This window comes from Dama dama, chromosome 7 (assembly GCF_033118175.1).
Source record: "Dama dama isolate Ldn47 chromosome 7, ASM3311817v1, whole genome shotgun sequence".
In the NCBI taxonomy this organism is placed as follows: domain Eukaryota; kingdom Metazoa; phylum Chordata; class Mammalia; order Artiodactyla; family Cervidae; genus Dama; species Dama dama.
Window position 1 is genome coordinate 2,878,896 of NC_083687.1, and position 21,943 is coordinate 2,900,838.

Genomic DNA, 21,943 nt, shown 5'->3' on the forward strand with positions numbered 1-21,943 from the left:
CAGTATGGCACCCAGCACTCTCAGACACAATCCCACTGCATGCTTCATTATGGGCTATACCAGTGTGACCTAGGAATGTGTTTTCAAGGCTCAGCAATTGCTGCCACCACAGAATCCTGTCTTACCAAGAGGAAAGGAGAATGAGGAGAGATACACCCCGTTATCACCAAGCCACCCCAACGGGCCATAGCTTTTCCAAAAAGAGTAAGTGGACCAGTCCCAGGGACAGCAAGTGGGCCTTCTCACCCAGGGAGCCAGGTCCCCCTCCAGGCATAGTCTGCCAGCATGGCTCACGAGTGACACGGGCCCCAGGCCATTCCCTCCACTGTGCAAGGGATGGTCTTCCTCAGAAATATAGCTCTTCTGGTGAATCCAACATGCTTTTCACAGCATTCTGGGTAGGAAAACTCTCCTCCAAGAAAAAAATGCATGCCATACAGATAAATACATTTATCTCCAATGTTAGCACATCCTCTGTGTGCTAAAGGCTTCTTCCTACCAGAAATTTTGTTTCATGAAATAAATGTTTTTTTTTTTTTCCCATGAATAGGGGTAGTGGCCTGTCGGTGCCTCACTGAGGGAGATGGAAGGCATCGGGGTCCACGCTTCCCAGGTGCCTGCTTTGACTTCCAGATGGGATGGGGCCGTGGAGGGAGGGTGACCCCAGCATGGATACTCACCCTCACCCCGGTTCTGAAACTGCGCCTTCAGTTTCCATAATACCAGCATTAGAGAAACAAGCAACAGCATTTAGGACATGTCACAGTGAACTAAACCTAAAGACCTCCCCCTTCTCAGGATCTTGCTCAGTTCCATCCTACTGTCTCTCCACCTGGACATTGTGCAGCTGGTAGGGGAGGTGTGTTCAGAAGCTGAAATTCCCCTCAGGCTCAAGAAGTGTCAGGGACAAACTCCCATGTCAGAATAAGGAGGGGAGTCCAGAGGTGGGACAAGCCTCACCCCCGAGTCACAGCAGGGGAGACGCTGCTGCCCTGAAAGCCCCTTTCTCTCCCAGATTTGGCTGGGATGGGATGTAGAGGAAGGATATTAGTGGCAGGGGAGCCCATAGATGGTGCATTTACCAAGGAGCATTGGTGTCCCACCACCGTCCACAGGGCCAGAGGAAAGAAGTGAGGGGCCTGGTGGCTCATGCTGGCATCACTCCAGAACCTCCCCTCTACTGTACTTCCCCGGACCTGTCTGAGGGAGGCCACCTGGAGGCCCTCAACAGAGGGCCAAGCTCCCAGAGGCAACAGAAGCCCAAGCAGAGAAGCTTCACTTTTCCCCACTGTAGCAATCAGCTTTTACAGGACTGGGTACTCAGGACAGACTCACAGTCCGTGACCTCTACCTACATGTGTGGCCCAAGGGGGCTCCCAGGGTACAGGTAGGACTCAACAGGCCCAGGGGCTGTTCAGGAGTCACAGCACGTCTCACCTGCACTCAGTCTTACTCACTCCAGAGGCCGGGGTGGAAGACACCAGCAGCCAGGATGTGTCACCCAGCATGCATGGAAGGGACCTGCAGAAAATGAACACGCCATCAGCTTTCCTCCTTGGGCTCATCCAAGCTGGAAAGCGGGGAGACGAGCATTTCTCCAGAGAGATTCGGGGCTCTATGTCACAGACACTGCCCTGGTGCACAGTCAGCCTCCAGAAGGGGGCCTCTGATCCAGGAGCTGGCAGGAACAGCCCTGCCTCCATGCCTGTCAGGGCCCCCACATGTGGGACCAGGCCCGGGGCTGTGGGGGCAGTGGGCACAGGCCTACTTGTGCTGTGCTTCCTCCCTGGAGTCTAGTCCTGACTCTGCACCGCATCCCCCACGGTGGGCACAGCGGTGGGGGCTCAGCCAGGGTCTGAGGGGAGGCGTTGGGTCCTAGGTCATCGAGTGACCTCGAGAGTTCAGGAGAGGGGAGCACAGAGCTTGGATCCTGAGCCTGGCTGCTGCCAGGGCCTCTCAGAGGCACCAAGAGGTGAGCGCTGAGTTGGGGGATCTGGAACTCAGATTCCCGTCTGGAGACATGACGCAGAAAGGACACTGACAGAACAGCAAGAAACCTGACCTGAAGAGTCCCTTCCTTCTCGTGCCATGAAGTGCAGAGAGGACAGCAATGGAGGGGCCCGTGAAGAGTGGGTGAGACCCACAGTCACCCCAGAGAGGGACCCCCCATATACACACAGTGACCCAGCACAGGGCCCCCAAAAACCCCACAGAGACCTTGACAGAACCACACTCACCCCAGAGAGGGACCCCCCATACACCCACACTGATCCAGCACAGGGCCCCCAATAACCCCGCAGAGACCTCGACAGACCCACACTCAGCCCAGAGAGGGACCCCCCATACACCCTCTAGGATTTCAGGAGTTTTGTATGGGACCATCTATATATATTTTGCTGTGTAGGGGGCAAGTCTGTGGCTATTTTTAGGGGCTGGTAGATGTTGTTTATTCTTGTGTTTATATGTTTCTGTATTCTACATGATGGGAGAATTAATTCTGTGTGAGAATTTGGGAATGTGGCATAAGCATATCCAGGTAGTGTGGTATGTATTTGAAACAGAGTATATGTATATAGTCATATCTTTGCATATTTGCAATGTAGTGGGTAATTGTGGTTATATTTGGGGCTTATGGAGAGTTGTGTGTATAATGAGCTTGTGTGTGTATTCAATGGGAATGGCCATTTGGAGGAATATTTGCTAGTGCTTTGATTTCTATTTTTCAGTAGGGGCCACCTAGGCTTACATATTTTGAGAAGTTATTATGTGTATATCTGATGAGAAGGTGAGATTTCAGGTTTATACCGGGGAGTTGGTAAACTTCATTTATATATATTAGAAATAGGTGAAGTGATTATTTGTTAATATATGCAGATGTATGAGCTGGCTTCTACTAGCTAGTGATCATTTGGCATATGGAAGTTTTTTCATAAGTGGTTTCCTGGAGATATTTCTATCTGTCTTACTTGTGTATACTGATTTGTATGTGTCCATCATTAGGTGCATGAATTATGAAAGTGCTCACTATGTATGGAGTCCTGGGCGTATTTAAATGTATTTCTTTGAAGACTGTTAGGGTGTTTATACCTGTGTGTGGTAGTAGGTAATATATTTGTATATTCAGGGTGAGGATTGATATACATATATAGTGTCCTTCTCTTTATATGTTGGGAGAGAGGTGAGGAGGTTGTATTCTGGAGAGATAGCATAATGGATCTCCAGTATTCTTGCCTGGAGAATCCCCATGGACAGAGGAGCCTGGTGGGCTATAGTCCATGGGGTCACAAAGAGTCAGACACAACTAAGTGACTAAGCGCAGCATAGCACAGCATTTCATTCTTTATATTCAGAATGGTGTTTTTTCCTTAATACCCTTTTTGGGATAGTTCATTGCTTTATATAATGACTACTATATGCTGATTTTACATCCTGCAACTTTGCTGAATTCATTTATGAGTTCTGAAGGTTTCTGTTACCGTTGTCACTGTTGTTGTTTTTGAAACTTTAGGATTTTCTACATATATGATCATGTCATCTGCAAATGGAGGCAATTTGACTTCTTCCTTTCTGATTTTAATGCATTTTATTTCTTCGTCTTGCCTAAGTCCTCTGGCTCGGACTTTCAGTGCTGTGTTAAATAAACGTGGTGGGTGTGGGCATTTTTGCCTTCTTCCTGATATTAGAGTGAAAGCTTTCAGTTTTTCACTTTTGAGTCATATGTTTGCTGTGATCTTTTCATATGTGCCATTATTGTGTTGAGGTGTGATCCTTCTGTACCCAATTTGCTGAGAAAGAATGTTGAATATTGTCAAATCCTTTTCTGCGTCTATTGAGATGATCATGAGTTTTTCCCCATTTTGTTAATGTAGTGTGTTATGTTGATTGATTTGTGTTATTTTGCACCATTCTTGCATCCCATGAATCAATCACATTTAATCATGAAGTAGGATCCTTCTAATTAATTCTTGAATTAGCTTTGCTAACATTTTTTGAGGATTTTTGAATCTGTGCTCATTCCAGATATTGACCTATAATCTTCTTGTAATGTCTTTTTCTGACTTTGATATCAAGGTAATGCTGGCCTTGTAGACTTAATTTAAAAGTGTTCCCTGCTCTCCAGTTTTCATGGAGGACTTGAAAAGGATTGGTCTGAATTCTTTAAATGTTTGGTAAAACTTACCAATGAAGTCATATGGCCCTGAATTTTCTTTATTTCTATATTATTGATTCTGTCTCCTTATTTGTTATTGGTCTGTTCCGACTTTCTATTTTGTCTCAATTCAGTGTTAATAGGTTGTATGTTTCTAGGAATTTATCTGTTTCTTCTAGGTTATCTAATTTGTTGACATAATTATTTATGATCGATTCTAATGATTCTTTTATTACTGAGGCATCATTTTTCATTTCTGATTTCATTGATTTGTGTCTCTTTCATCTTAATCTAACTAACAGTCTGTCACATTAATGTTTTCCAGAAAACACTACTTAGTTTTGTTTATATTTTCTATTACTTTTCTGTTGTCTCATTCCTTCTGCTAAATGTGAGATGAGTGTTTTCATTTTCTATAGTTCCTTGAGGCATAAAATTAAATTTTTTATTTGAAGTTTCTCTTACCTTTTAATGTATGCAATTATCATTATGAACATCTCCTGTAGTTTTGCTTTTGGTTCATCCCATAAGTCTTAGTGTGTTGTGTTTCATTTTAGTTTGTCTCAATATACTTTTTCATTTTCCCTTTGATTTCATCTTTGACCCAATTTTTTTTAAAAAAAAGCTTTTATGCAGCGTGATAAATATAGTTAAAATTGGTGTATTTTATATATGAGGTTTAAGAAAGTAAATCCTAAGAGTTCTCGTCACAAAAGAAAAATTTTTTTCTTTTATTTTTATTTTGTATCCATATGAGATGATGTTCACTAACCTTCTTGTGATAATCATTTCCTGATGTATGTAAGTCAAATCATTATGCTGTATGTCTTAAAATTATGCAGTGGTCAATGTCAGTTAAGCCTCAGTAAAACCACAAGTGGGGAAAAGACTGTATGGTTTAGTTTCCACATATTTCTCAATTTTCCTGTTTTCTTGCTCTTAAGGGATTTATTTCATCTTACTGTGGTCAGAAAAGATACCTAAATTATTTCAAATTTATTAATTAATTAATTAATAATTATTTTGAAATAGTAATTTCATAACCAAATTTTTTGAATTTGTTAAAACTTGACTGTGGCCTATTGAGTGTCCTGGAGAAGGCTGCTTGTGTATTTGAATGTATATGCACTGCTCTTTGGTGGTATGTTTAAATATGTCTGTAAGGAGCATGTGATCTATAGTGTTTTCAAGGCATGTTTGTTTACTGATTCTCTATCCGTTTTTATAAGTGGATAATTGAAGTTCCTTACGGCCACTTTATGCAATCAATTTTTTTTCTTGTTTTCCAGTATTTGCTTTCTACCTTTATGGGCTCTGATGCTGTATGCATATATAATTTTTATATCTTCCTGTAGAAGTGACTCTTATTAAAATACAGAGATGTTCTTTTTCTATGGAGACAATTTTGGACTTAATATCTATTTTCTCTTTTATATGAGTAGCCACCCCTGCTTTCTTTTGCTTACTATTTACATGCATGGAGTATCTTTTTTTATCCCTTCATTTTGAGCCTATATATGTCTTTAAATCTAAAATGAGTTTCTTGTAGATAACTTCAAGTTGGGTCTTTTTATTTCTTTCTTTTTTAAACCATTCAACCACTGTTTAATCCATTTATCTTATTTATTGATCAGTAGGGGTTACTGTTCCTGTTTAGTTAATTGTCTTCTGTATATTTTGCAGGTGTTGTCCTCTTCCTCTCTAGCTTTCTTTCATTGTTGTTTGATGACTTTTTCATAGTGATTTGCTTTTACCCCTGCCTTCATTTTGTTTTCAAGATTTTGTATCACCTTTACTATCAGTGTTCTGAATTCTCTGATAGACTCCCTGTCTCCTCTTCTTTTGTTTGGTCTATCGAGTTTTACCATGTTCCTTCACCTCCTGTATATTTCTCATCTTTTCATTTTATTTAGTTTGCTGTGTTTGGTGCCTCCTTGTTTTAGGCTGGAGGGTTCTTCAGTTCAGTGCAGTTCAGTCGCTCAGTCATGTCCGACTCTTTGCGACCCCATGAATCGCAGCACGCCAGGCCTCCCTGTCCATCACCAACTCCCAGAGTTTACTCAGACTCATGTCCATTAGTCGGTGATGCCATCCAGCATCTCATCCTCTGTTGTCGCCATCTCCTCCTGCCCCCAGTCCCTCCCAGCATCAGGGTCTTTTTCAATGAGTCAGCTCTTCGTATGAGGTGGCCAAAGTATTGGAGTTTCAGCTTCAGCATCAGTCCTTCCAATGAACACCCAGGACTGATCTCCTTTAGGATGGACTGGTTGGATCTCCTTGCAGTCCACGGGGCTCTCGAGTCCTCTCCAACATAACAGTTCAAAAGCATCAATTTTTTGGCGCTCAGCTTTCTTCACAGTCCAACTCTCACATCCATACGTGACCACTGGAAAAACCATAGCCGCGACTAGACAGACCTTTGTTAGCAAAGTAATGTCTCTGCTTTTTAATGTGCCATCTAGGTTGGTCATAACTTTCCTTCCAAGGAGTAACCGTCTTTTAATTTCATGGCTGCAGTCAACATTTGCAGTGATTTTGGAGCCCAAAAAATAAAGTCTGACACTGTTTCCACAGTTTCTGCATCTATTTGCCATGAAGTGATGGGACCAGATGCCATGATCTTAGTTTTCTGAATGTTGAGATTTAAGCCAACTTTTTCACTCTCTTCCTTCACTTTCATCAAGAGGCTCTTTAGTTCTTCCTCACTCTCTGCCATGAGGGTGGTGTCATCTGTATATCTGAGGTTATTGATATTGCTCCCAGCAATCTTGATTCCAGCTTGTGCTTCCTGCAGCCCAGCGTTTCTCATGATGTACTCTGCATAGAAGTTAAATAAGCAGGGTGAAAATATACAACATTGACATACTCCTTTTCCTATTTGGAAGCAGTCTGTTGCTCCAGGTCCAGTTCTAACTGTTGCTTGCTGACCTGCATACCGGTTTCTCAAGAGGCAGGTCAGGTGGTCTGGTGTTCCCATCTCTTTCAGAATTTTCCACAGTTTATTGTGATCCACACAGTCAAAGGCTTTAAAATAGTCAATCAAGCAGAAATAGATGTTTTTCTGGAACTCTCTTGCTTTTTTGATGATCCAGCGGTTGTTGCCAATTTGATCTCTCATCCCTCTGCCTTTTCTAAAACCAGCTTGAACATCTGGAAGTTCACAGTTCACGTATTGCTGAAGCCTGGCTTGGAGAATTTTGAGTGTTACTTTACTAGCGTGTGAGATGAGTGCAATTGTGCGGTAGTTTGAGCATTCTTTGGGATTTCCTTTCTTTGGTATTGGAATGAAAGCTGACCTATGGCCACTGCTGAGTTTTCCAAATTTGCTGGCATATTGAGTGCAGCACTTTGACATCATCATCTTTTAGGACTTGCAATCGCTCACCTGGAATTCCATCACCTCCACTAGTTTTGTTCGTAGTGATGCTTTCTAAGGCCCACTTGACTTCACATTCCAGGATGTCTGGCTCTAGGTGAGTGATCACACCATGATGATTATCTGGGTCATGAAGACCTTTTTTGTACAGTTCTTCTGTGTATCCTTGCCACCTCTTATTGATATCTTCTGCTTCTGTTAGGTCCATAACTTTTCTGACCTTTATCAAACCCATCTTTGCACGAAATGTTCCCTTGGTATCTCTAATTTTCTTGAAGAGATCTCTGGTCTTTCCCATTCTGTTGTTTTCATGTATTTCTTTGCACTTGATCGCTGAGGAAGGCTTTCTTATTTCTCCTTGCTATTCTTTGGAACTCTGCATTCCAATGGGAATACCTTTCCTTTTCTCCTTTGCTTTTCACTTCTCTTCATTTCACAGCTATTTGTAAGGCCTCTTCAGACAAGCATTTTGCCTTTTTGCATTTCTTTTCCATGGGGATGGCTTGATCCCTGTCTCCCGTACAATGTCATGAAGCTCCGTCCATAATTCATCAGGCTCTCTGTCTATCAGATCTAGTCCCTTAAGTCTATTTCTCACGTCCACTGTACACTCATAAAGGATTTGATTTAGGTCATACCTGAATGGTCTAGTGGTTTTCCCTACTTTCATCCCCATTAGATCAGTCTAATAGGAAATGTTAAAAGGAGTTCTACAAGCTGAAATGAAAAGATGGTAATTAAGAAAAGGAAACTCTATCAAAGTATAGAACTTGCTGGGACAGATAAGTACACAGTTAAAATCAGAAAACTCTAGTGTTGAAACAGTGGTGAGCAAAGCATTTATATATCACATATAACTCATATGTCACTTATAAATTCAGTATGAAGGTCAAAACATTAAAATATCAAAATAATGATAACTGCAAGATGGACTAAAGGAGCCATGCTTGAAGAATTAGATGAAAATATGATACTCAGTCAAAAGAGACACTCAATGAGTAGCTAGGAATTGTTTTTAAAAAGGAAACTAATATAAACCCTAGACTTGAAAACTATAGTTGTTAAATTGAAAAATAGGTTCAATAGCACACTTGAGATGGTAGCAGAAAGAATCCATAAACTGAATGATGAATTCAGGAAATCAGTGTAAAAAACAAAGAGAGAAGATGTTGAGGGAAAACGATCTACAGCATCCACTCAGCACACCATCAAATATGGAAGGAAAGAGACTCTCGGAAAGAAGGGAGATGAGAGGGGACAGCATAACATTACTTGTAGACCTCATGGCTAAAAATTTATAAAATTTTGATGAAAAACACTCTCCAGATTCAGAGTTCACCTCTAGAAAAATGACAGGAAACACATCCACTCTATGACACATCTTGGTCAAACTGTGGAAAAACAAAGGAAAAATCTTGAAAGTAGCCAGAGAGAAAGTGTTCTCCAGATATGCTGCTGCTGCTGCGTCACTTCAGTTGTGTCTGACTCTGTGTGACCGCATAGATGGCAGCCTTTCCAGGCTCCTCTGTTCCTGGGCCTCTCCAGGCAAGAACACTGGAGTGGATTGCCATTTCCTTCTCCAATGCATACATGCATGCTAAGTCGCTTCAGTCATGTCCGACTCTGTGCGACCCCATGGACAGCAGCCCACCAGGCTCCTCTGTCCACGGGATTCTCTAGGCAAGCATACTGGAGTGAGTTTCCATTTCCTTCTCCTCTCCATATATGAGGAGACCACAATAAGATTAATCACTGACTTCTAGTCAGAAATGGCAGCGTGAAGGCCATGGGATGTCATATTGAAAGATTTGAAAGAAAAAAATTGTCACCCAAGTATTCCGTGTCTATAAAATCTATGCTTCAGGGAAAAAGGCAAAATAAAAATGTTCCCAGATAAACAGAGACTGGGAGAATTGACTGCTAGCAGTCCGACTTATAACAAATACTGAAAGATAACTTTTGAACTGGGAAAAAAAACCAAACAAACTTGGTTCTTAGATTTGAAAACACTGGGCTGATTTGTTAAAAGGATGTGTGTGTATCTGTACAGAGTGTTCCAAATCTTTTTGTTCAGTGTATTGGGTTCAGAAAACAAGGATGCTGGCAAATTATGAAAAACTTACTCTGAAAGTTTATTTCAGTTTGTTTTATATTTCATAGCCTTGTAAATTTCAAATTATTTGAAATTAATTTTTAATTCCCAGTAGTTGAATATAGTAAAAATTAACTGAAATTAGAAAAAATATATATCATAAAAGTAAAAATACCTGGGATTAACCAAAGTTATAGGGAGAACTCCAGAATTTTTAAAGTATTGATGGGACTCAAGCAATGTTATCAAAGGAACCAGGAATTCTCAGAGTTCTAGGTGGAAAGAAGCAACACTTGACCAATGTCTCTACCAGGATGAGAAGGTAGGACGGGAAGGCTCAGAGAAGGGAGATGAATGGAGCTGTGTGGCTGGATGGTTAGGGAGGGGCTATGGTCTAGCCTCCTCCTCTGCTAACCCCTCTCACCCCCAAGGGCCCTTTGTGACCAGACCACATCACTATGATGCGAGCCTAGTACTTCAGTCCCCAAGTGCACCCCTTGGCTCAGTTGCCTGAGGGCAGCGGTGTGATTCAGATGATGGAGAATCTGCTCTTTTCTCTGAAAAGCACTTTTGATACTTGGCTGAACTCCAGCTCCCCTTTCTGGGTGATCGATACCATCCTTGCCTTTCTATGTGGACTGGGGCTCTTTCTCCTGATCCTTCCCTACCTGGAGAATAACCCATCCTTTGCTCCCCCTAGGAAACATGGAAACATCAGGAAGGTAAGGAACTCTTGGTCCAGACTGACAAGCATATGGAATTATTTATTATTATTTATTATTATTATTTCTGAATCAACCAGAGATTCTTGAGGTGGGAAAGAACAGGACATCTATTTTCAAGGAAGAAAATATTATGCCTCTAGGGACAAACCAGCTGGGCAGGAGATAGAGTGAACACTAGGATTTCTACCCAAAGATCTCAGATCAGTTGTCCTGGTGTGGTAGGGGTCCAGGGCATGTCCCAAACACAGCGACCAGGGGTTGAGGACTGGATACTGAGTTCAGTCTCAGGCTGAGGACAGGACTCTGAGCCCTAGTTCAGCAGCTGTGAACAGTGTCTCAGGGCTGATGATCTGGCAGCGCTGAAGCCCCAAGAGCATCAGAGCAGGGGCTGGGGGGCGGGCTGGTATCAGGAAGCAAAGATCAACCTGATGAAGCTCAGATTCACCCACAGTCTGAGAATGTGTGTGTTTCTTGAGCAGAGGAACAGTGACGAAAGTAGTACAGAGTGCATTTCACATTGAAAATAGTCTTTCATTCTTCAAAGAAGGAAAACAGAAAATATTTTATCCACTTTAAAAATGAGTGAAAAGAAAGAAAAATCACAGAGCTCTGTCAGTGAAATGTAGAAAGTCATATTATGTATGGACACTAGTGCCTGATGCTTGTCTAGAGAGAGGAGACTGAGAATTGGGTCTTAAGCCCTAATTTTTTCTCTCTCAGCATCGAAAGGAACGAAGGGGAAGAAGCAGGAGCAGCAGGAGAAATGGCGCTTTGAAAGGTGAGTTCTGACATCCAGCCATGAGTGCCCCGAGTGCTAGTCCCCACCACTCTGGCCATGAGGTCCAGCTCCACGGGCTCTGAGCGGGGCCAGTGGCAGGACTTCTCCCTTGAGAAGCAGATCCCCCAGGGAGGTTTCTGGGAAGGAGGGCAGAATCCAGATACTTCCCAGATTCCATGTGTAGAATGGAGCTGTGAGGGGCCTGGAAAAGACTCTGTACCAAAAGGGCGTGTGGGCTGCATTGGACTAATAGCACCTGGATTGGGAAGTGAGCCCTCCAGGACACATAGGACCCATGGTTTACCTGTGCTCAGGTTCAACTGCAAAGTGATGCCTGCCCATCGCCTACAGGTAGTTGGTGAGGGCAGTAAGGAGTAAAGGATATGGAAAAACGTTAAGTGATAAACCCTTTCTTGAGCGTCACCATCACTGTCAGGGATCATGTGGTGTTGGACACTGGAGCTTGGGCTCCAGTCTCCCAATGGTGTGCCCTTAAAGAGACAATGCACTCAACTTCTATAAGACCCCTGGCTCCTATCTTCACCACCATGACCCAGTCTGCTGATTTCCAGCTTGCAGAGATTGCCTGGAAGAACTGGAAGAGGTCTGGGACCTGACTTCACTTCTGCAAAGGTAGAGAATCTACCCTTTCTTTCTAGGGGGTTCTTCTAGAGTCTGTGGTGTAAACCCAGGGATTCTGGCAGCCTGGGGCTGAGCTGGGAGGAGTCCTGAGGGCAGGGTATGGCTATCATCCCGTGGTGAGGAACAGCAGGAGCATTGTGAAGTCAGCACTGGGGCCGTGCAGGACTGTGGGGTGTGGCTGCACCCCCCCCCCCATCCCACCCCCGCCGCCGCCTGGCCTGTCTGGTCCTCCTGGCCTGGCAGCTCCTGGCTTCAGCTTGTTCTTCATGTCTCCTGCAGACACCTGGGGAGGTTCCCTGACAAGGACAGCTTTCATCAGATCTCATGGCAAGATTCACCTGGTGAGGTTTGCAAAGCAGTGCCTGCTGGAGCCCACCCACCATGCAGGGAAGAGGCGGCTCCCACCATTTCCCCAGCTCCTCTGACCAAGCAGCCTCTACCCTGCACTTCTGCCATTTCTCCAGGGTCAGTTTCCACTTACTCAGAGTCATACCTGAGTGCCTCTCCAACACCAGAGCCTTTCTTTCCCCTGGACAGCCTTTCCTCCTGGCCACTGGCTGTTTCCCCTTCCCCACCAAGCCCGCCTCATGGGAGAGCCTGCCCTCCACTTCCAGCACCCTGCTCTACCCCAACACCATCAGGCTCCATGCTGAGTCTCACTCAGGGTGACTCCACGACACGCACACTGGGTACCATCCCACACAGGTCATCTCCACACTCCCCCTGGAGACCAGCCATCCCAGGGATTGTCCATTCAAGCAGCCCTGGATCGGCCCTGGCCTGGTGGCAGGAAGCAGCCACAGCCTGGAGCTTCTCCCCCTCAACACACTTAGAGTCCCAGAAAGAAAGCCTTCCCCTCTACCCACCAGAGGCCTCATTCTGGGAAGATCCCCGAAACGGGCAGGGAGAGGCTGGTGGCCTCGCTTTTGTCAACCCTAATGTCCAGGAGCTACTGGAAATACTAATCACCAAAAGAGTGGAACTGAAGTCTTGGGAGGAGAAAGAAAAGGACAAGGAGGCAGGCTACCACCTGAATTCTTTGGGGAAGAGGATCGAGTCGCTGGGTCACAAACAGGACACCTTGGGTCACCAAGACTTCGGGAACATAACTGGCAAACATGATCAGCTGCTTGGTCCCGAGAAGCCCCAATATCCTGATACTCTGGGGGGCTGTCTACAGAAGACATGCAGCCAGCTCTTCTGGGGTCTCCCCTTTCTGCACAGTGAGTCTCTCATAGCTGCTGTCACAGTACCTGGGTCAGCTCTAGAGTTATGCCCTGTCTTATTTAACGAACGCTCTAAAGCCAAACCATTGCATATTCCAGCTAAAGTAACTTCACAACTGTCATTGGCCAAGCACTTGACCCAACCTGTGGCCCAGGCTCAACCTCAGTCCTTGACTCCCACCATGCCCCAGTTGCAGCCATCACCTCTGGGTCACATGAAGACCCAGGCCCAACCCCTACCCTTAACTCCAATCATGCCCCAATGTCAACCATCATCTGAAGTTTCATTGGAGACCCAGTCCAGCTCCCAAATCGTGGCTTCAACCATGCCTCACTCTCTACCACCAACTCGGGCTCACATGGAGGCCCAGGCCCGACCCCAACTCTTGGTTCCAACCCTGCCTCACTTTCAGCCACCACCTCAGACTCACATGGAGACCCAGGCCCGCCCCCCACCATGGACTCCACTCACGCCCCAATTTCAACCATCACCTCGAGCTCACATGGAGACACAGGTGCGATCCCAACTCTTGGCTCAAACCATGTCTCATTTTCAACTACCACTTCGGGCTCACATGAAGACCCAGGTTCCGCCCCTAGTCCAGACTCCATCCATGTCCCAGTGTCAATCACCACAACCTCAAGCTCACATGGAGATTCAGGACCAATCCCTACCTTGGACTCCAAACATGCCCCAGTTTCAACCACTTGTTCAGGCTCATGTGGAGACCCAGGGCCGATCCCTACCCTGGACTGCAACCATGCCTCAATGTCCACCATCATCTGAGATTTCCATGGAGGTCCAGGATCACCAACAACCCTCAGCTCCAACCATGCCCCAGTTTCAACCACCTCCTCGGGCTTACGTGGAGATCTAGCCCCAACCGATACCCCTGGCTCTAAATATACCTCACTGTCAGCCATCTTCTCGGGCTCATATGGAGATCCAGGCCCAACCTCAATTTTTAACTCCAACCATACCCCAATATCATCCACAACCTCAGGCTCAGTTAGAAACCACTGTCCATCTATCACCCTCCCCCCTAGTCCAGTCATCATCTTCTCAACGCCAGATTGGCATTGAGAAGTCCTTTGAAACATCTTGCACTACAGTCCCAAATAAGGCATCATCTTTCAGTTCAAATGCAATTGAAAACCAGGAATGTCACTTTTGGAAAAAACAACTAGAAAGCAGGAGAACTTTGCCCTCTTTGGTTAAAAATTCTCAGCAAGTCTTTAGCCAGGTCACTCTCAACCCATCCCAGGAGACCAGGTCTTCCCAGGCCCATGGCTCTGTCCCCATCCTTCCTGGGCATTTGATCAGCCCTGAGGTTCGGAAGAAACTGGAGCACCACATTTCCCAAAGGTTCATGCAGCAACAGAGTGGCCTGCCCTGCAGAATCCAAGCATCTCAGAAACTGATGCAGCCCCAGGATCAATACCCACGGCCATGCCAGGCACAGGACAGGGAGGGGCCCTCAAGATCTTCTGCAGGTCGAGGCAAAATGAGCCAGGATGTACAAAAGATGAGGTCCAAGTGCCCAGCACAAATCCTACCAGGGACAGACCTGTGCCATGAGGTGGGGCAGAGTGTGGAGAAGATCGTAAAAGATCTGTACATGTTCCCAGCCAACCCTCCAGTGAAGGACCCAAGAGCAAAACTTGCATCAGAAATAGAGTTGAGCCTAGACAGGAAGCAACCAGAAGTCTCAGGAGTCCTTACAGAGAGGAAGGCAGAGCAGATCTGTGAGAGTGAGATCCCTGTGAATGTCTGTCACTTGAGGCTTGTGGACAACCTTGTTTTAGGCACTCTGGGAGAGACAAATGCTCCCATGAAGACAGAAAGTACACAGTCCTCTCAGGATGGGAAAGCCTCCATGACCACCTCCCATGAGTCTCTTGTCCTCAGCCCGTATACTGAGCAGGAGTTGGAAGCACATATAATAAGGTTTCGGGTGAGGCACAGGTGGAGCCTATTCTTCAAAGTCCTTAAGTTCATATTTCGCTTGAAGTTGAAAAAGGTTCAAGTGCCCACATTGAAGGTCACCTGTGAATCTGGATACCAGTCAACTGCCCTATTAACCAAGGGCTTGGGAAAACCTCCTCAGCCCCATGCAGGTGAGAAACTGAAAAGAACGGAGGCAGTTCCCCCACTGGAGAGGCCCCTCCCTGTCCCCTCACAGGTGACTGAGGAAGCCCGGGGGGCTCTGGGAGGACGCACACCTGGGGACACCCATAAGCCCCCAGAGGCCCCTCTGACTGGACAGGAAGACAAGCCACCTCCTCAGGCCCCCACATACAGCTTTGTGGGCAGAATGTGGCACAGCATGTCTGTAGTGGAGGCTGACAAAGGCAGCCTGGAGCCAAGTCCAAGTTCAGCCATGGCCAGGAATGAGGCACAGAAGGAAACCAGGGGGCAGGCCTCCCCAGCATCTTGCTCTAATGTGATAGTTGTGGACCTTGATGAATGCTCCCCATCTTCCAGGGCGCAAGAGGTCGTGGAGGGAGACTCTGCTGGGAAGGGCACCAGGGAACCTAGCGTGCAGGTCAAATACCTAGACATCAATATCGATCTCGGGAGATCACGGTCTCCAAGGTCCAGTGAAAGCCCCTCACTGAACACCACATCTGCTGCCTCAAATACAGAAGATCTACTCTTTGAGACACAGTCTCGTAAGCTTGAGTCTCAAGGGTTCGCTGACCAGCAGGCTCCGGCTCAGGGCCGAGCTACCAGCGTGCTCCTTCAAGACTGTGAAACTGGAGTACTCCTTCAAGACTGTGCCACCGATGTGCTTCTCAAAGACTGTCACTCGAATATGTTTCTTGCCACAAACATCTTGGCTTCTCAGGAATCTCTGTCCTCTTTTCAGATCTTATCCAGTGGAGACAAGTGCAATTCCCAAAAACTCTATGATGCTACCTCAAGTGAAGGGAGCAGCCAGGGGCAGCAGGTGGACATGAGGCGACAGCTCAAATATAAGAGCCACTGCAAGGAGTCTGTTCCCAAGGATGGGAGAGAGAAATATATAAGGCCCAAATTAAGACAGATTAAAAAGGGGCTGGCAGAACGGAGGGTTTACCAAGCCCAGGGGATGAGTCATCCTGGCCAGAAAAAAGAAACAACAGAGTCCCTAAGAAGCAAGTTTCGGCAGTTAGTCCTAAAGAAGAGACAGATTCCATCAGAAAGCTTCAAAGAAAGGATTAAGCTCCTTCTGCAGTGGATTTTCCCCAGTAAAGGCAGAGAACCAGAAGAGCCCTTGCAAAAAGGCAGGCCTGAAATAGCCACTGTCCAGAGCCAAGAATCAATCAAGAGCAAATCGACCATGGACAGCAGGGCGGTTGAGGCTCAGACTCTCATGACAGCTGTTGGGCAGATCCTAAAGGAGAGGATGGTGTTTCACCAGGGACCTCACGCCACGGAGTTAAACTGGTACCAAGCAGAATTCCAGGGCCCCCGAGGTCCACATTACTGCCACCACAGAATCCTGTCTTACCAAGAGGAAAGGAGAATGAGGAGAGATACACCCCGTTATCACCAAGCCACCCCAACGGGCCATAGCTTTTCAAAAAAGTGGACCAGTCCCAGGGATAGCAAGTGGGCCTTCTCACCCAGGGAGCCAGGTCCCCCTCCAGGCATAGTCTGCCAGCATGGCTCACGAGTGACACGGGTCACAGGCCATTCCCTCCACTGTCCAAGGCATGGTCTCCCTCAGAAATTTACTGGTGAATCTGAACATGCTTTTCACAGCATTCCGGGTAGGAAAACTCTCCTCCAAGAAAAAAATGCATGCCATGCAGATAAATACATTTTTCTCCAATGTTAGCACATCCTCGGTGTGCTAAAGGCTTCTTCCTACCAGAAATTTTGTTTCATGAAATAAATGTTTTTTTCCCATGAGCAGGGGTAGTGGCCTGTCGGTGCCTCACTGAGGGAGATGGAAGGCATCGGGGTCCACGCTTTCCAGGTGCCTGCTTTGACTTCCAGACGGGTTGGGGCCATGGAGGGAGGGTGACCCCAGCATAGATACTCACCCTCATCCCAGTTCCGTAACTGCGCCTTCAGTTTCCATAATACCAGCATTAGAGAAACAAGCAACAGCGTTTAGGACATGTCACAGTGAACTAAACCTAAAGACCTCCCCCTTCTCAGGATCTTTCTCAGTTCTATCCTACTGTCTCTCCACCTGGACGTTGTACAGCTGGTAGGGGAGGTGTGTTTAGAAGCTGAAATTCCCCTCAGGCTCAAGAAGTGTCAGGGACAAACTCACATGTCAGAATAAGGAGGGGAGTCCAGAGGTGGGACAAGCCTCACTCCCGAGTCACAGCGAGGTAGATGCTGCTGCCCTGAAAGCCCCTTTCTCTCCCAGATGTGGCTGGGACAAGATAGGCGAGGTTCATCACCCTCCCCCTGCCTTTCTCCTGCTCTGAAGCAGCATCAAGAATGAGGACCACACACTCTGAGAGGACCCCGCTCTGAGAGTGTGCGGTGCAGAGCATGCAAGCCTCCGAGGGCTGGTCCCACCCAGCCCTGGAGGAGAGGACAGCCATGCTTACAGAGCCCACCTCCCCTGTGAATGAGCATGGTCATGACTGTGTGTGGAGGCACCTCACGGTCTGAGAGCAGGATGCTGTGCCCCTGGGATGGGATGCAGAGGAAGGATGTTAGTGGCAGGGGAGCCCATAGATGGTGCATTTACCAAGGAGCATTGGTGTCCCACCACCGTCCACAGGGCCAGAGGAAAGAAGTGAGGGGCCTGGTGGCTCATGCTGGCATCGCTCCAGAGTCTCCCCTCTACTGTACTTCCCCGGACCTGTCTGAGGGAGGCCACCTGGAGGCCCTCAGCAGAGGGCCAAGCTCCCAGAGGCAACAGAAGCTCAAGCAGAGAAGCTTCACTTTTCCCCACTGTAGCAATCAGCTTTTACAGGACTGGGTACTCAGGACAGACTCACAGTCCGTGACCTCTACCTACATGTGTGGCCCAAGGGGGCTCCCAGGGTACAGGTAGGACTCAACAGGCCCAGGGACTGTTCAGGAGTCACAGCAGGTCTCACCTGCACTCAGTCTTACTCACTCCAGAGGCCGGGGTGGAAGACACCAGCAGCCAGGATGTGTCACCCAGCATGCATGGAAGGGACCTGCAGAAAATGAACACGCCATCAGCTTTCCTCCTCGGGCTCATCCAAGCTGGAAAGCGGGGAGACGAGCATTTCTCCAGAGAGATTCTGGGCTCTATGTCACAGACACTGCCCTGGTGCACAGTCCCCCTCCAGAAGGGGACCTCTGATCCAGGAGCTGGCAGGAACGGCCCTGCCTCCATGCCTGTCAGGGCCCCCACTTGTGGGACCAGGCCCGGGGCTGTGGGGGCAGTGGGCACAGGCCTACTTGTGCTGTGGTTCCTCCCTGGAGACTAGTCTTGACTCTGCACCGCATCCCCCAGGGTGGGCACAGCGGTGGGGGCTCAGCCAGGGTCTGAGGGGAGGCGTTGGGTCCTAGGTCATCGAGTGACCTCGAGAGTTCAGGAGAGGGGAGCACAGAGCTTGGATCCCGAGCCTGGCTGCTGCCAGGGCACCTCAGAGGCACCAAGAGGTGAGCGTTGAGTTGGGGGAGCTGGAACTAAGGTGCCCGTCTGGAGACCTGACGCAGAAGGGACCCTGACAGAACAGCAAGAAACCAGACCTAGAGAGTCCCTTCCTTCTCCTGCCGTGAGGGGCAGAGAGGACAGTGCTGGAGGAATGTGTGAAGAGTGGGTCAGACCCACACTCACCTCAGAGAGACAACCCCCATATACACACAGTGACCCAGCACAGGGCCCCCAATAACTCCACAGAGACCTCAACAGACCCACAGTCACCCCAGAGAGGGACCCCCCCATACACCCACACTGATCCAGCACATGGCCCCCATGAAGAGTGGGTCAGACCCACACTCACCCCATAGAGACACCCCCCATACACCCACAGTGACCCAGCACTGCTGCTGAACAGGGCCCCCAATAACCCCACATGAAACCTAGACAGACCCACACTCACCCCAGAGAGGGAACCCCATATACACAACACACTGATCCAGCACAGGGCCCCCATGAAGAGTGGGTCAGACCCACACTAACCCCAGAGAGAGACCCCCCATATACTCACAGTGATCCAGCACTGCTGCTGCACAGGGCCCCCAATAACCCCACAGAGACCTCGATAGAAGCACAGTCACCCCAGACTGGGACCCCCCATATACTCACAGTGACCCAGCACTGCTGCTGCACAGTGCCCCCAATAACCCTACAGAGACCTCGACAGACCCACACTCACCCCAGAGAGGGACCCCCATACACCTACACTGATCCAGCACAGGGCCCCCAAGAGGAGTGGGTCAGACCAACACTCACCCCATAGAGAGACCCCCCATACACCCACACTGATCCAGCACAGGGACCCCATGAAGAGTGGGTCAGACCCACACTCACCCCATAGAGACACCCCCCATACACCCACAGTGACCCAGCACTGCTGCTGCACAGGGCCCCCAATAACCCCACATGAAACCTAGACAGACCCACACTCACCCCAGAGAGGGACCCCCCATATACACAACACACTGATCCAGCACAGGGCCCCCATGAAGAGTGGGTCAGACCCACACTCACCCCAGAGAGGGACCCCGCATACACCCACAGTGATCCAGCACTGCTGCTGCACAGGGCCCCCAATAACCCCACAGAGACCTCGACAGAGCCACACTCACCCCAGACTGGGACCCCTGATAAACCCGGTGTCCCCAAACAGAAACTTCCCACACACCCACACTGACCTTGCACAGGGCCCTTCCGGAGACCCACACTCACCCCAGACAGGGACCTCCCACTGACCCACACTAACTCTGCACAGGTATCTCCCACAGACTCACAACAACCCTGCCCACGAACCCTCGGACCTCACACAGAGACCTGTGTCAGACCCACACTGACCCACACAGAGACTCCACTAACCTCACTCAGGAATCTCCCACAAATCCACCCTGATTCCACACAGGGGTCAAACACAGATTCACACTGATCCTGCTCAGGGATCTCTCGATCACCCACACTGACCCCACACAGAGACCTCTGATAGATGCACATTTACCCCACTAGGAACCTTTCACAGGCCCACACTGACCCCACAGGACCCTCTCACAAACCCACATGGAGTATTCTCACCCAGAGTCCTCTCAGATCATTGTACAGAGACCTCTCTTGTGACCCCCACACAGACATCACAGATATTCTTTAGGATCTGAGCATACACCCTTTGATAGTTCCTTCATGGCAAGCCCGATATCACTTAGCAAACCATGTATATTGCTGTTTGGCATATAAATTAGTACAACAAATATTTAAAGTAGTATGGAGGTTCTTAAAAAAAAAAAATTAGAATACCATGTGATCCAACAATTTCACTTCTGGTCATATAGCAAAAAGAAACAAAGTTTGTAACCCTAAAGAGTTACAGTATTTTTCTATGTTCTTTGAAAATTTATTCACAGTAATGACTTGGAAAGAAACTTCCTGTTTGTCATGGTGAATGCATAAAGAATACATGATAATATGTGATACACACACACACACAAACACAAATATAGATAACATACACAATGGAATATTATTCAGCCTGAAAAAGTAAATCCTGACATTTGCAAGAACATCAATGAACCTGGAGATCATTATTATAAATAATATAAACCTGATAGCAAAAAATAGCAAAAAGACACACTGCATGGTATCATTTATGTGTGGAATCTAAAAAAAGAAAAAATTGAAATCATAGGATACAGAGTAGAAATTTTCTGTAGGTGGTCCTGGGGGAATTCAAAACAGGTCTACAAATAGATACAGATTTTCTGTTATAAAATGAGAAATAAAATGAAGACATAAGGTCTGAGGAGCTAATGTACAACATGACAATGATAATTTATAATACTGTATTCTGCCACATCACAGATCACAACCTTTTGTGATGACGGGCCTGTGTAACTCAATGAAGCTCTGAGCCGTGTTGTGAAGGACCAGCCAAGACAGACGTGTCATGGTGGAGAGCTGTGGCAAAACGTGGTCCACTGGAGGACAGGATGGAAAATCACTCTGGATTCTTGCTGTGAGAATCTCATGAGCAGTATGAGAAGACAAAAAGATGTGACACCAGAAGATGAGCGCCCCAGGTCAGAAGGTGTCCATATTGCTACTGAGGAAGAGCAGAGAGCAAACACAAATAGCTCCAGAATGAGTGAAGCAACTGTGCCAAAGCAGAAACGGTGCTCAGTTGTGAAGTATCTGGTGGGGAAAGTAAAGTCTGATGCTGTAAAGAGCAATATTGCATAGGAACTTGGAATGTTAGGTCCATGAATCAAGGTAAATTGGATGAGGTCAAGCAGGAAATGGCAAGAGTGAACCTCAACATCTTAGGAACCACTGAACTAAAATAGGAATGGGAGAATTTAACTCAGATGACCATTATATCTTCTACTGTGGACAAGAATCCCTTAGAAGACACAGAGTACCCCTCATAGTCAACAAAAGAGTCCAAAAGAGCAGTACTTGGGTGCAGTTTCAAAAATGACAGAATGATCTCACTTCGTTTCTAGGACAAACCATTGAATATCACAGTAATCCAGTCTAGACCCCAGCCAGTGATGCTGAAGAAACTGAAATTGAATGGCTCTATGAAGACCTACACGACCTTCTAGAACTAACACCAAGTAACAGGCAAGTTTGGCCTTCGAGTACAAAATGAGGCAGGGCAAAGGCTAACAATAGTTTTGCCAAGAGACTACACCGGTCATAGCAAACAACCTTTGCCAACAACACAAGAGATGTCTATGCATGGACATCACGAAATGTCAATACCAAAATCAGACTGATTAATTTGTTGCTATTGTTCAGTCATTCAATTGTGTCCAACTCTTTGCCACCCTTTGGACTGCA

The 21,943-nt window shown here is 47.1% G+C and overlaps 1 protein-coding gene across 1 annotated transcript in view; it reads left to right on the forward strand.

The window, feature by feature from the left end:
* Positions 1-10,124: 10,124 nt before the first annotated feature.
* The window catches only part of LOC133059980 (spermatogenesis-associated protein 31E1-like), a 54,551-nt gene continuing 42,732 nt past the window's right edge, over positions 10,125-21,943 (forward strand). Inside the window, exons 1-4 of the mRNA XM_061147764.1 lie at positions 10,125-10,340; positions 11,064-11,121; positions 11,694-11,754; positions 12,043-12,228. Coding sequence (XP_061003747.1) covers positions 10,152-10,340; positions 11,064-11,121; positions 11,694-11,754; positions 12,043-12,228 — 494 coding nt within the window. The 5' untranslated portion in view covers positions 10,125-10,151. The remainder of the gene's footprint in view (positions 10,341-11,063; positions 11,122-11,693; positions 11,755-12,042; positions 12,229-21,943) is intronic.